The 15,354-nt window shown below is 44.3% G+C and overlaps 1 protein-coding gene across 1 annotated transcript in view; it reads left to right on the top strand.

Moving 5' to 3' along the window:
• Window positions 1-15,354, top strand: part of LOC135484794 (uncharacterized) — a 266,119-nt gene that overhangs the window by 93,147 nt on the left and 157,618 nt on the right. Inside the window, exon 9 of the mRNA XM_064766477.1 lies at window positions 5,636-5,808. Within this exon, the coding sequence (XP_064622547.1) occupies window positions 5,636-5,808 (173 nt within the window). The remainder of the gene's footprint in view (window positions 1-5,635; window positions 5,809-15,354) is intronic.

Below are 15,354 nucleotides of genomic sequence, written 5' to 3'. Positions count from 1 at the left end.
CATGTTGAGGGATATATTTTTCTCTGATCAGAAACCGAAAATCAGCGTGATTTGACCTACATTCAGCATGCGAGACGGCTTTAATTAAAAAGGCTATCTTGCTTCCTGTTGGAAGAATAGAGTTCAATTTGGGTCTAATATATCAGCTGGCCTTTGTTGCAAAAGTGGCTTTATGTGCGTCTTTTGGGTACAGCTTTTGAAAATTTCAGGAGTGCTTTATAATGACGTCAGGAGTTAAAAACCACCTGTTGACTCTGTAACGGCCGCCATCTTGGATTTTAAAATGGGTGCCAAAATGACACTCTTTCTGAAATATCTGGCCGCAGGAAAAATCCGTTTTAGCCTATATCCTGAGAATTATCATAGGTAATTGCTCGATTTCAATGCCTATACCCAGCTTCCTGAGCCATACCCACCAAATACCACAAAATTGCGGCCACCATCTTTTATTTCAAAATGGCACTTCCTGTGCCTTTTTCCATATCAAAAATTCAGAAAAATCTCTCAAAGTTTGGTGTGACTCTGGTGATATGATGATAGAATTTATGATAATTATGCAATGTACTTAGTTCAAAATTGTTAAATATGGTGTAAGATGTTGTATCTGTCGATAACGATATAACAGTAGATTCCGTGATAAGTTGAAACTTTGATATTTGCTGTTGGTAGTTAACATGTATGATAGAATTCAGTCGGTTAATAAACATGAAAAAATTATTGCAATCGATGATTTTTAGCTCAGCTGACTAAGTCAGCCGAGCTTGTCAAATAAGTTGTTCAGTGGCGTCCGTCTGTCCATCCATCCATCCATCCATCCATCCATCCATCCATCCGTCCATCCGTTAAACCCATGGTGCACATTTTGTAACCGTAAGACCTAGAGACTTCAATTTTGCATTTCTGGATACTTCTGGTCAAACTCTACTTTCAAAACAAAATTTGTCGCCATTCGACCTACTTCCTGCGAGCGAGAGTGCATGAAGGAAACTGGCCTATATCGGCCTAGGAGCAGCAGAATTAGTCGAAATATGCTCTAATATTAAGATAAAATTCTTGAAAATCTATTTTATTGAGAAAAAGTTCAAAATTTTAACAGGAGAGGGCGCTACCTGCCTTTTAATTATTTCTGCCGATTCAAATTCCCGCCCGATGACGTCAGCCATCAATGAAGTCTCCTATTTGCCAGTTCTCAAAACATGGCAGCTACACAACAAAAGCAGTAGCTCCAGGAATAAATCACTGTTCACTTCAGCTTCGTAATCGATTGTACCCCCACTTTATTGTGTTTTGTGTGGTGTTCCTATTCAATCAACGATGTAAGGCCTTATTATGTTGGTTTTAATTGAGAAGGTGCATTATAAGCGGCGTACGAAATACCAAAGCGGAGACAAAATGGTGGCATCGCGCATGTTGTTTACGCTTGGAGCTCAATGACACTCGATCAAGTACCCAATTTTCTGCTTAAAAAGTAGTCTGGTAGGCGATATTATCACCAGTTCGTTTCAGTGGTAGTCATAAGGTCTTTAGGGACTACTTTCAGAAATTAGTTCTTGAAAATTTGGCCACATTTCTGTGAAAACGATATCGGAAGTGCATGCTCTGTTCGCGATGACATCGCCGATGTATTTTGAAGTGGAGAATTCCCACAGTATGTGCAGTGAATCGGCATGATTCTGTTTGCTTATTAAGTTTTAGTTCTACGATTCTTTCATGAGTAAAAAGTAGACATTCTAAGCAATACAATAATGTCACTCCCATAAAAATTGATTGGAAATTGAGGGAGCTACGGCATTCTGTTCGGCAACTGGCAGCGCTGAAAAAATACATTGCATACTGTGCAATACCAAATGGCACATTTTAAAAAGCGCTCATTGGACAACGTAGGGAATCACCAGAAATGACGTCATCGCTGGTCTAAATAGAAAACTACGGTGGCGCAGTAGAGCACACGAAAAGGTTTAGCATTAACTTCGTCATGCAAGCTTCAGCAACAAAACGATTTCTCATGAATGATTTATTTGATCATCATCAGCTTGTTTCCCCTGATAGATAAAAAACTGATTTACCATTTCCATCAAAGTTTTCTATTTTGTGTATAGTCACATGTTATTTAACTGGCAAACAGGCAAGGAGCCAAGCAGTTTTGAATATTCGCGGGAAAATACTTCGTACTTGTGAACGAGGCTATGACAATGAGTATCCTCATTCATGGCATAAACTTCATGTTTCGGTAAATATTTTCATACAATGATTTCACCCGAATTATGGTCAGGATTGAGGAACGAACAGTGGCATAATTATGTCAACCAACAACATTGGTACCGTAGTGAATGCAAAAGGATATCAAATACCATGGAGCATGTCATTTTCATGCATAATGAACTAAACACCGGGAAGATATTAATGATATTAACTCAGCTGAGCGCCAGGCCCTTGGGCCTCTTGTTCTTTAACATGTTCTGATATGCAAGATATTTAGAGTCGCCATTTTGAAATCCAATACCTCCACGATTTATAGATTTCGGGAAAATACTGTCATTTTTGGCGACCATTTTGAAATCCAATATGGCGGCCATCTGGCCTCGCTTTCGTCTATTCGATTTGATTGGTCAGACCCAAAAACCCTAGGGTACGTCTTGGAATTAGGTCCATATCTGCACTAGAGATCGAGATAACGGCACAAATGTGTCATTTTTGGCGGCCTTTTTGGCTCACCGGTATGGTGAGTCTATACAATAGCACAGTGTCCGTCGTCCGTCGTCGTCCATCGTATCCTATTTCAAAAACAGTGGGAAGCTAGGGCTATGGACTCAAAACTTTGTATGCATGACCCCCCAGGTCAGGTGACCTCTAACAATGAATTTCAGTCCGATCTGATTCTTAACTTGGCCACAAGGAGGCCAGAAGTGGAAACCTAAGAAGTGTGATATCTCTTATGAGTGACTCGTTTTCGATTAAATTTTTATGGTCGGTTTTCCTAGTAAGGATACATCACATATTTTAAGGGTTTTTCGATTTGACCTAATTTTCAAGGTCACAGAGGTCAAATGGCGTAAATTGTCCATTTGAGTGTAACTATGGCACGTTTCTTAACCGATAATGCTATCAACTTGAAATTTGGTACACATGACTCCCTAATCATGTTACCTCGGACACCGAATTTCGGTCTGATCTGAATCTCGACTTGGCCTCCAGGAGGCCAAAACTAAAAAGGTAAAAAGTGCAATATCTCACTTATCAGTTACTTGTTTTCGATGATATTTTTAGGTAGTTACTCCAAGTAACGATACATCACATGTTATACCGACTTTGGTTTGACCTATTTACTATACAAGTAGCATGTTTCTTAACCAGGATGAATTCCTAACCACCAAATATCTATGCGGTGAGCACAATTGCCCCTGCCCTGGCCGTTTCATTAAAATCCAATATGGCGACCATCTCGATTTCGTTTATTTGATTTGATTGGTCAGACCCAAAAACCCTAGGGTAGGTCTTGGAATTAGGTCCATATCTGCAGTAGATTTCGAGATAATGGCACAAACGTGTCCTTTTTGGCGGCCTTTTTGAAATTCGATATGGCGGCTATCTGGCCACGATTTCGATTGTTCCATTTAATTGGTCGGATCCAAAAAACCCTTGGGTAGGTGTTGGAATTAGGTCCATATCAGCAGTAAATTTTGAGATAGCGGCAAAAACGTGTAATTTCAAGAAATTGGAAATGGCGGCCGCAATTCCAATGGTGGCATTTGATTGGTTGGGCTCAGGAAGCTGGGTATAGGCATTGAAATCGAGCATTTGTCTTTGATAATTCTCGAGATATAGGCTAAAACGTATTTTTTTTACGGCCATCTTTAAATATGGCCACCTGGCCTCGATTTAGATCATTCCTTTCGGTTCGTCAGACCCGAAAACCAGCGGGTTGGCTTTGGAATTAGGCTCCTAACTGCTTTAGATTTCGATACAGGCAGAAGAGTGTTATTTTTGGCGGCCTTTTTAAAATCTAAGATGGCCGCCGTTATAGGGTCACCAAATTTTAGCAACAGGCGGGTCTGAACTTCTGACGTCATTTCAACCCTCTCCTGAAATTTTCATAGACTCGAAAGATGCATATGAATAACATAAGGCGGACTTAAATATGCATTAGTTCAATATTTTCTGCCAGGGGGTGTTATTGGCCCCAGTTAACCCTATAACACCTGGAGGCGCCCGATGACGCCTGCCGCCGATCTCACTGGAGGCGCCCTGTAACGCCCGAACACCCATATTCAAATTTCGCGCGCTTAGCTACCGGTCTCCTTCAGAGCGCTGCCTAATTATTAATCTATGAAACTAAAGCTTTCAAATGCCCGATGAACAAAGGTGGTTGCTGTAGAAGTTTTTGAGATATTTGACGATTAAGTTTTTGTTTCTCTACAAGCCAGTAAATGCAGGTCGGACATTTGAATTGCTGAAATGGATCGTTTGTTTGATTCCGATTTGGATGTACACTATGTAATAGGAACTTTCATCTTCTTTCAAATAAACGGGACTTGTAATACATTATTTGGAAATTTTCCTATGTCATTTTGTGCAAAACTGGACCCACCGCAAAAAATATGATTTCCAGGTAAAATTACGTCGGGGCCAAGGGGAATAAGCACTTGCGCTGGCAGTGGCTCTAGGTGTTATAGGGTTGATTGAGAATTTTTTTTTAAATCCGCATTTTGACGTCATAGTTGTGCAGACACATTCTGCTCTCCTGATTTGACCTGAGGCTGCATGTAGATGCCAGCCATTTTGTTTAGCTTGAAGCAATGATGATGTAAATTAGAAAGAATAAAATCACCTGAAAGCATTGGTATAATCATATGCTCAACTCACCATGTGAGATGTCTAGATAAGATTCTTTGATTGGTTTGAGGCTATCATTTTGGTCATTGCCGATAGTTTTACAAACTTTTGACGTTTGAATTTAATGTGAAAAATTCTGTCTCACTTCTGAGTCCTACTTCAAAAATACGTCAAGCCTGTTTCGTTTGACCGGTTTAAAACAAGGCGATTATTTCATACAAATTTCATATAATGTTTGCAAATAATCAAATTCCCACGTAGCGCCAGTGAGATAATGCAAAAAATGTTTTTGAAAGATGTCCGTGGGTTGCAAACCATGAATCTAAGCAAAGTCTGTGGTTTGAAATACTTACGATGAGACTCAACACGGTTTGAAAGAATAAAACTGCCAACTGTATGTGATTTCCAAACCATGCATTTGCACAAATTCTATGGTATGGAAATACTTTATTTATGTTTTCCTGGTTTGGAAATAAACTTATGGTTTGATAAGTCAAAAGGTTGTTTGAGTACAAATTAATTGTTTCCGAAAAGTACTTAATTGGATGAAATAAATTCTAATATTTATATATTCTAATTATTTAAAAATGTATGGTTTTAAACAATGATATTATTTCACATAATTTAGAGAAATATTTAAATTCCCAATGACTCCTCATAGTAATGTCACCCAACATTCCACACTGATATTTCATTCAAATATGGATCCCCATTGATATCCAAGCAGCGAGAGCTTTGATCCGGATTGTGCTCCTTGCTGTTGCAGTGCGTCTATTTTAATTGTTAGCTCTTTTTTTTTCAGAACATGGCAACTCTAATACTAGGATAATGATCTTCTCTCAGTACAGAGATTCAGTTATGGAAATAACAGACATGTTGAATCAGCACCAACCCCTTGTTAAAGTAATGAACTTTATTGGACAGTCGTCCATTGGCAAGGCCAGTAAAGGATTCACTCAAAAGGAGCAGCTGAAGGTAAATCTTTTCTCTCATTGGCAAGCTTTATTGAGCACCTTGTTTTACTCAAACTCTCACTGCATGATCATTTGACATTATAATCATGGGCAGAGCTCTATCAGTCCCTTCCAGTATCATTGCCAAAGAATCTTTATCAGCCAGAGTGTGTTGCCGGAGGGCTGACACGGTTTGAGGGCATGATACAAGGGACTGATACAGCTCTGCTCATATGATGATACCTGTATTGTATATGATAAAAAGAAATATAACTCAACTTTTTTGAAGAAGGATCATTTTAAGTTTATAAATTTACTGTACTTTTCTTTTATGAATTCTGACTGGCCTTGAATTGCTTCATTGTAAAAAATAGATGCATCATCAGTGCATCAATTTGCATCAATCAACAGGGATCCCATAAACAAGTCAACTTTTGAGAATGGAATTATAAACAAAATAGCTAACCCAGCTCCATGTCAACAGCTCACAAGCACGTGGAAATAAGAGCTCAATAGCTCCCAATCGACTGACAAACACTTCCCGCTGACAACACACGTGAAAGAAAAGAAGATACTGCAGTGTACATTTGGCGATCTTGGTCACCATACACCATTTATCAGAACTGAAAAATCACATAGGACTATTTATCCATGTCAAAACTTTCTCGATCCTGGCACTTTTAATCTTAACACTTGCCGCTGAAACTTCTTGGAAAGCAAGTGAACTGTCTGCTGCTTTGACCAATCAGCTTTGGCTGGTGATCATGAGATCAGCAGACACTGTCAATTAATGACAGGCGGCATCGGCATGAAATTCAACCTTTCTTTTTAGCTTAGCTGACAAAGTCGGCGGAGCTAGTCAAATAGCTATTCGATTGGTGTTTGTCCTTCCATCCTTCCATCCTTCCATCCAGCCATCTGTAGACAAAGTTGGGCATTTTGTAATCATACAACCGAGGCACTTCAAATCTAGTCTTGCTTATAAACACTGCAGAAAATGTTGCTTATGGAAAAAAATTTGGGTGATTTGACTCAAATTCAGCTCCCCAGGGGGCAAAATGCGTAAATGAAAAAAAAATTTTTTGACGCTCTATTCCAGCAGATAAAAGCTTGAAATAAAGTTGAAAAGGTCTTCATGATACAGAAGTTTTGATATAAAATAGATTAGTGTCGATTTATGTCACCAGTTGGCAGAAGTGAGCAAAACTGTTGTTTGACCCCGGATGATTCCGCTTTGAATTTCCCGCCGAGGTTACCTGGAGTACTATCGTCAAGAAAATGGCAGTGACATTTTTATTTCTACCGGAGCGATGATTTTGTAATTAACAAATTTTCTTATTTAAGCCTTTACGGAAATATATTTTGGTACGAAACTTCACATGTTTATAGAAAAGATCAATGAGAATGTGTTCAAATGCCCTCATAACGATGAGTTCAACGGAATTTGGTCAAAACAACCTTCGAATGGAGTCAATTTTCTTTGCGAAATTGAAGCGACGACCTTATTATTTATCGTAATTTATGCAGATCTGAGGCCAGCTGATGGGTGATGTTCTGATTTGTGTTCAAGCTATTGGAAACTTCGGAAATTATTCTGCCATTGATGTTGACAGCTAAAAGCAAAAAAACTTTGTTTATTTATCAAACTTTATCGAGTGTTATCGAATCGAATGGATGTGTCGACGTCGGGGCGAATTGATATGTGGTTGTGTGTCCAAGGCGATTAGGTCATTCAGTTAGAGTTAGTTTGAGAAAGATCATGATCATGAAGATGCGTGTTGTGTTATCATAACCGGAAAATAAGTTGAAGTTATTATTAGTACTACGATTCTTACATGAGTAAAAAGTAGACGTTTTAAGCAACACAATAATGTTACTCCCATAAAAAAACTGTCAATTCTCCTTACCGCTCACAGAAGCCAAGCCATTGCTGTTAAGTTATGCAGGGGCTTAATCAATTACCTGCACTCCCTGTGGGGTGAATAACATTACCTATTGAACAGCTGGCTGTAGGGGGATGATTGGAACAGCCGGTATACCTGCTGACCTGCTGAACCCAGGTTAATGTTATTTTCAATCCACGATTGCAGGTCACCTGATTTTCTAGATTTCGCGGGAAATGAAATTGTAAACAAACGCATGTGTGCAGTTCAAATGTAAACACAAATGTATTTTTGGTACTTTTGGTTGCTGGACTTGGGTTTTCCTGCAGTTAGGAGCTGGGGTCAAATTGGTGGTCTATTGTTTGGGTGCTGTTTTAGTCAGAGGTAGCCCTTGATTATGAAGGGATTTTCAAATTAAGGTGACCATGGACATGGTCTTTTTATGTGCTCACCACAGCTTTCAATACTTGAAGTATCTGAAGAGGCGCGCGGAACCTGACATGGCCTTACCAAGGAGCTGCTCACGGTGCTGAACTTCTAGCTTGCCTGTCGACTAAGTGCCTTTTTGGCCGAGATATTGCTACATGTAGGGGAGCACGCATTTTAAATTTATAGTAGTGATAGTACAGTTGGTTCGAGCCATTTGGAAGCCGACATGTGAAGGCCTATCTGGGTTCTCCTTCTTCTCCGTATAAAAAGGGGCATATTGCTGACTAAGGAACAAGGCATATTGACATTGCCTCATCATCTCTATCGGACCAATTGATATACTTTTTTATGCACGCATACATCACACCATTTCAGGGTCCGAGTCTGTGGACAATTGGTTTGATTAATTTGTCTCTTGATATTGCTCCTTTATCGCTTTAGATTTTCATCGCAATTCAATCTATTCAAGATATAGCCAATTTGAACCTGTCTGCGCCAAGGATAGATTGGTTCCCGATTGACTCACTAGGGATACGCAGTAGAGCACAATGTCATGAAAAACGACCCTTTGTATTGTAAATTCCAATCACCTGAAATATAGGTCAATTTCTCTCAATAAAATTAATTTTGTTGACTCCTGTAATCTCTACCTTACTAAAAAAAAAGACAGTGGTATTAGTCCCAAACTGGTCATTTCTATTTATTTTGACCTCTGTTAAATCAGGATACTCTCAATTACAGACAGCATTTTGTGTCATTCAAACTTACCTATGGAACACTTTTGCATGTTACTCCATTTGGGCTCAAACACAAGAGTATCCCTTTAATTTTCTAAAGGGAGAACTGAGTTAACAGCTCGGCCGCCAGGCGGCGCCCTGACCGATCCCGCGAGATCGCGCCGATCTCATGCCGCCATATTCAGTCTTTACTCTTGTGCTTCTACGAAGCACACCGTTTTTTCAAAGCTGCCGTGAATTCGATTTAAAACCAAATTCAACCAGCCAAGTCTAGACGATTTTTGGGTTCATTCACCTACGGAGTAGACCGCCAAACTAATCTTGGCATTAGTATTGTCCAGTCTATTTAATTATAGACCTTTCTTAGCTAGCTTAGTCGACCCGGCTCCATTATTTTGATCTTGGTAGGGTAGATTTACGTAGGCTATTCTCCTCTCTATTGTAATGAACAAGACTCAGATCCATTGCAATAGTGTTTAATTCAAGTAGGCATGTTTTCCTTTCCATTAATAATTGCGTCCTTTCTGGCCTACTTGGGGTTCCCAGTGTTTTTATTGTCATTGGTACCATTTTTTATATGGCCTACCCCTCCGACGGCATCCTTTGTCTCACCACAAAGGACTGCGTCTGGTGGCGGGAAACGGGCCGCGGAGACGCCTAAACCCTCTTCCGGTTCCGTTTCCGGGCATATAACCCGGAGGTCTACCAAACCTCCCGCCACCACCCCTTCCGTAAGCCGAGTTCCGGTTCCTGCCGCGGCTGCGAAGGATGCGGGATCAGACATTATCAATGTCTGTGGTCCCAAGGGAGACTTACATCCAGTAAGTCTCCAAGGGTTTAATATACCCCGGACCTCAGGGAACCTTCCGGTTCCTCTGTCGTCCGCTCCCCCGAGTACAAGCCCTTTGTACCCGCGGGAGCACCCTGCTTCCGGTGCGCCGATTGCAGTTCCGGTTGCTGACGCGGGTTCCCGTTTATCAGTAACCGAAGACTCTACTGGGGGTTTTTCTCAGTCTTTACTGCGAAATAACCCTAGTCCTCACGGACACAGTAGAGTAGGGACGGACTTTATAACGCCACCTCCGAAACGCCATGCGTCTTCGGTAACAGTGTTTCCGCCCTCCGTGCCTCCTTCTAAAAGGGCAACCGGCAGCTCCATACCGGCGAAGGAGTTACGGGCATTTCCGGTTTCGGACTTCGTCCTGCCGGAAATGCAGGCACCTCCCAACGTTGGCCAACCTCTTAGGTGGAGCCAACCAGAAGTGCCACCCCCTCCTCGTAGCAGAGGCGTCGTTCCCATGGAACGAGCTACGCAGAGGGGACATCTGAACTCTGGTTCAGAATATGGGCATCTTCCGCTTCCGGAAGACCCATTCGCCCGTACATACGGCTTCGAGGGTTCGCTTATGCACTCACCCTCGCCTCAACCGCCCGTCGTTGAGAGAAGCCGCACGTCGGGTCCGGAACCCAAGTCGGGACAGCAACTGTCCCAGCTCATCCAGATGGTAGCGGGTCTTACTGAGAGACTCAGCCATCTGGAGCAGGGTTCCGGTTCCTCTGGTGCGCCTGGTCCCATCGGATACCCACCATCCGACTCCTCTATATTAGAGGAATTTTCTAAGAACGAGAGTTCTCAGCCAGGCTACCGCTCCCCCAATCAGGAGGAGCTGTCACCAGAGGAGGCCAGTATCTTGTCGGATATGAGGACACTCAGATCCTTGATCAGAGCGTACCTCCCGCAGGATCTGTGCCCTACCCCGCCGGAACTGCCAGCCTTATCAACACCGACCTTTTCACTTTGGGGACAGGAAGTGGATCTCAATCCACAGGTTTCTCAGGGCTCCACTCGGGCACTTGAATTCCTTCCTCCCTCCCCGTCGGTAGCAGTCTCTGAACTTTTGGAGCGTACAATCAGAGACTCCCAAGGCGCCCACCAACGTACTTCCATCCCTGTCCTTCCGGCAGTCGGACCGGAAGCTTGGTGTAAACCGGGGAAGTTGTTCACGGCACAACTTCCTCCCGTTAGGCAGTACCGCGCTGACTATTATCGAGTCAGCTCGGCCGGCTGTCCAGCTGCAGCATCGACTTCCATATTAAAGGACGATGTACAGCTGGACCAACTTGTGCCTAGGGTGACCTCCTCCTCGGCTTACCGAGACCTTAGAGCACAAGAGGGTCTGGCCAAAAACACGTTAGCGGTGCTCTCCCACGCAGAGCACACTAACCTGGCCCTAGCCAGATCCCTAAAGGATAATGAGTCACTATCTGATGACACAAAATCGCTTGTGACATCCTTGTCACATTCGATTAGGCACGCTATTGCTCTGTCCGCCAAGACCGCAGCAAATAGCGTCCTACTCCGTAGAGACGCCGCACTGGACTCTCTCAATGTCATCAGATCCCTCCAGCTGGAAGGGGCCTTAAGAACCGCTCCTATGGACGGTTCTTTCCTGTTCGCAGATTCTGTACAAGAGGCTGCTCAAGCACAGAAAGATTGGGACAAATTATATGCCCCCACTGCGACACAGAGGGCCAAGACCTCTCTACCTAACGCTAGAAAGATAGAGAGGCCCCAGCAGGCATCGGGTTCAATCCCGTACGCCAGGCAGGTCCTGCCTAGGCCTACCCCGCGTAGTCAGCCTGCTCCTGCTGGATCCTTCCGACGGGAAGCAGAGGGTCGCCGGACTGGAAAGAGGAAAAATACTTCCTCTAACCAGGGTGGATCCGGTCCGACTAAGCACTCCTTTCGTCCAAAGGGTGCAGGCCGGAAGAAGTGACTCCCCCCTCCTTTCTCCTCCCGGACGCAAAAAGGAGCCGACTCCGGTAGTCGGGGGCCGTCTGCAAAAATTTGCAGATATTTGGGACGATTGGTGCCCAAAGGGGTCCCCAGTCCCAAACATGTTGAGGTACGGAGTGAAACTAGATTTCAACCGTACCCCCCCCCCCCCCCCCCCCCGACTACCATATATCCAACCCCAGTTCAGCCACCGAAGGACCCAGTCAAGGCCTCTGCCCTCCAAGCAGAGGTCGCGACATTACTGGAGAAGCAAGCTATCCAGGTCCTTCAAAATCCATGCTCCCCCGGCTTTTACAGCCACGTTTTCTTGGTTCCCAAGAAAGCAGGGACATGGAGGCTGATCATAGACCTTTCCAGGTTAAACACCTTCTTGAATGTTCCTCATTTCAAGATGGAAACCACCAGGTCTATAGCAACGGCGGTACAGCCCAACGATTGGGCGGTATCGATGGATTTAACGGATGCGTACTTACACGTACCGATCCATCCAGACTATCAACACTTCCTTCGATTCCATTACGAAGGAAAGACGTATCAATTCAGGGCCCTGCCGTTCGGTCTGGCATCGGCACCCCTAATTTTTACGATGATAGTCACAGCCTTCGTCGCTCCCTTTCACGTGATGGGGTTCAAGCTCCATCACTACCTAGACGATTGGCTACTCCGTTGCAAATCGTGGGAACTACTACTGCAACAACTTCAGGTAATAAAGCAAAAAGTAGTTTCCGCAGGTTGGATTATCAACGAAACAAAGTCAGAATTCATACCATCCCAAGACTTCGTTTACGTTGGAGTTCGGTTCCTTACGGCCATAGGGAAAATGCTGCCCCCCCTAGACAGGATAAAGAAAATTCTTCATCTCGTCGCAGAATTCAGAGGAAGGACTCAAGCTCCCGCAAGGCGATGCTTGAGCCTTTTGGGACTTCTGAATTCGGCAGCAGACCAAATCCCTCTTGGCCGTCTATATATGCGTCCCATCCAGATGTTTCTAATGTCTCTATGGAAACCCCACAGGGACCCATTAGACAAGTTGGTATTGATACCTCAATACCTACTCAAGAACGTCTGGAACTTCTGGGAGTCGGAGACTCGTCTCCAAAGCGGTGTAGATCTTGCTCCACCGCCCCCAGAAGTGTCCCTGTTCACAGATGCTTCTCTACTAGGGTGGGGAGCACATCTGAACAACGGGGACATGTCCATAAGGGGTCTATGGACAAGGGAGGAGACCATTCTTTCAATAAATATATTGGAAATGAAGGCTGTCCTTCTTGCCGTGAGGGCTCTTTCCCTTCACCTGAAGAATCGGAGAGTAACCCTGTTCTCCGACAATTCTACAGTAGTAGCATATGTCAGGAGACAGGGAGGCACAAAGTCTGGCATTCTTTGCCAGCTAACTTGGGAGCTTTACCATCTTTGTGCCGACCTTGGAGTATCGATATGTGCCAGACACATACCGGGCAAACGCAACATCCTTGCCGACGCCCTGTCTCGTCAGGACAAACTAGTTCAGACAGAGTGGACACTCCATCAGGAGATTGTAGACGACCTTTGTCGCCTTTGGCAATCTCCGAAGGTAGATCTGTTCGCCACCAGGCTGAACAATCGCCTTCCCATCTATTACTCTCCACTTCCGGACGAAGAGGCCCTGGAAGTCGACAGCCTTACAGCCTCTTGGGTCGGGCTGAACGCATATGCGTTTCCACCCCTCCCTCTCATCCAACCAGTCCTGAACAAGATCTTGACCAGCCACCCGGTGAGAATAACTCTCATCGCACCTTGCTGGCCAAATCAGGCCTGGTTCCCAGCCTTGCTGGAGCTCCTGATAGACCACCCCAGGAGTCTTCCTACTTGGAAGCACCTCCTGTGGCACCCCCTGGGGAGATGCTACCAACAGAACCCTGGATTTTTCAAGTTTCACGCCTGGAACTGATCCAGTTGCATCTCCACCAGAGAGGCTTTACGGACATCGCTGTCAAACGCATGTCCGCACCTCAAAGGGGGTCTACCCTTGATGTGTATCAAGGAAAGTGGTCTACCTTCACTTCCTGGTGCAGGGAGAACGGAGTTAATCCGATCTCTCCCTCTATATACAGATTAGTTGATTTCTTTATTGAATTATTCACGGAAAGACAACTATCTGTCAAGGCTATAAAAGGGTACAAGTCCGCCATCGCTTCTACCCTCCGTGTTTTAAGCACCTGGGATCTTCGTTGGGAGGACCAAATAACTCCTCTTTTCAGAGGAATGTTATTAGAGCGTCCTAGACCGGTTCACAACACCCCTAAATGGGACCTCTCTGTTGTCCTTAAGGTGCTCATGAGGCATCCTTTTGAACCCATGTCTATTTCATCCATGAAATATCTGACACTCAAAACGGTCTTTCTAGTAGCCTTGGCTACCGCCCAACGGAGATCAGAGCTCCATGCACTTTCTTTTAAGAAGCTGGCTTTTAGAGAGGGAGGGGAGGTTATCCTGGCTTTCATACCAGGATTTCTGGCGAAGAACCAGGGACCGGCCGCCTCTCGGCCCCCGGTTACTATTCCCTCTCTGTCAGGAACGATCTCTTATGATCTTCCTGACAGAACTTTATGTCCCGTCAGGGCCCTAAAGTTCTACATAAATAGGACAAAACCTCCCGGTACCCGCTAGGGGAGAGAGCGTTTGTTTTTGTCCTATAAGGAGGGAAATAAACGAGAGATAGCGGCCGCCACTATTTCAAGGTGGATTGTGGAGACTATTCGTCTTTTCTACAACACCTTGAAGACTTCCTCTGATCTTCGTGCGCTAGCTAACATCTCAGCGCACGAAGTTAGAGCACTAGCCACCTCCTGGGCTAACTACCGAGGAGGTGGCTAGTGCTCTAACTTCTAACTTCTAAGAAGTCGTTTCCGCTGCATGTTGGAGTAATCACTCCACATTCTCTCGTTTCTACCTACGAGACGTTTCTTCCCTCGTAAATGGCATGCACACAATCGGCCCGATTGTGTCTGCGGGGCATGTTGTTTGATCCTGGCTAGATCAAAAGAGGGGGGGAGCCCGATTGAAGAGTCAAACGCGCATCTTGCGCCATTTTTTGATATGCCCTATCTTCAACAATTCAGGCAACCCCTAGTAGACTAGAAAGGACACAATTTCTTATTGTTGTTTAGCAATAACTCATTCTACACCCTTGAACATGCCTTACTTGCTCTAAGCTCTGTTGCCGGAAAGAAGATGGTTTTATTACGCAATTCTAGCGCTTTCCGGAGAATGGGTCTATTACTCTCTATAATTCGATTGTAATACCGAGATCAAAATACCGGTCCCCCGGTTCTCTCCATTTCTTTCCCCTGGCGGTCCTCCTTAGCTAATATGCCGGTGGTGCCTCCTTGATGGAACAACAGCTCAGCCTTAGGTAAGTCCTCGTTTCCCACCTCCAATAGGTTGCTGGGATTCGATGCAAAAGTTTTCCATAGGTAAGTTTGAATGACACAAAATGCCCATTTCCTTACAAGAAATGGCCATTTTGTTAGTTCATACTTACCTATGGAACACGGCCCTCCCGCCTTCCCCACAAACGGGACATACTCTTTGTTAACGCTCAAGAGTAAGACTGAATATGGCGGCATGAGATCGGCGCGATCTCGCGGGATCGGTCAGGGCGCCGCCTGGCGGCCGAGCTGTTAACTCAGTTCTCCCTTTAGAAAATTAAAGGGATACTCTTGTGTTTGAGCCCAAATGGA

Source organism: Lineus longissimus, chromosome 3 (assembly GCF_910592395.1).
Source record: "Lineus longissimus chromosome 3, tnLinLong1.2, whole genome shotgun sequence".
Lineage (NCBI taxonomy): Eukaryota > Metazoa > Nemertea > Pilidiophora > Heteronemertea > Lineidae > Lineus > Lineus longissimus.
The sequence above is the reverse complement of the archived record's forward strand: the minus strand, read 5'-3'. Positions and strand labels throughout refer to the sequence as shown.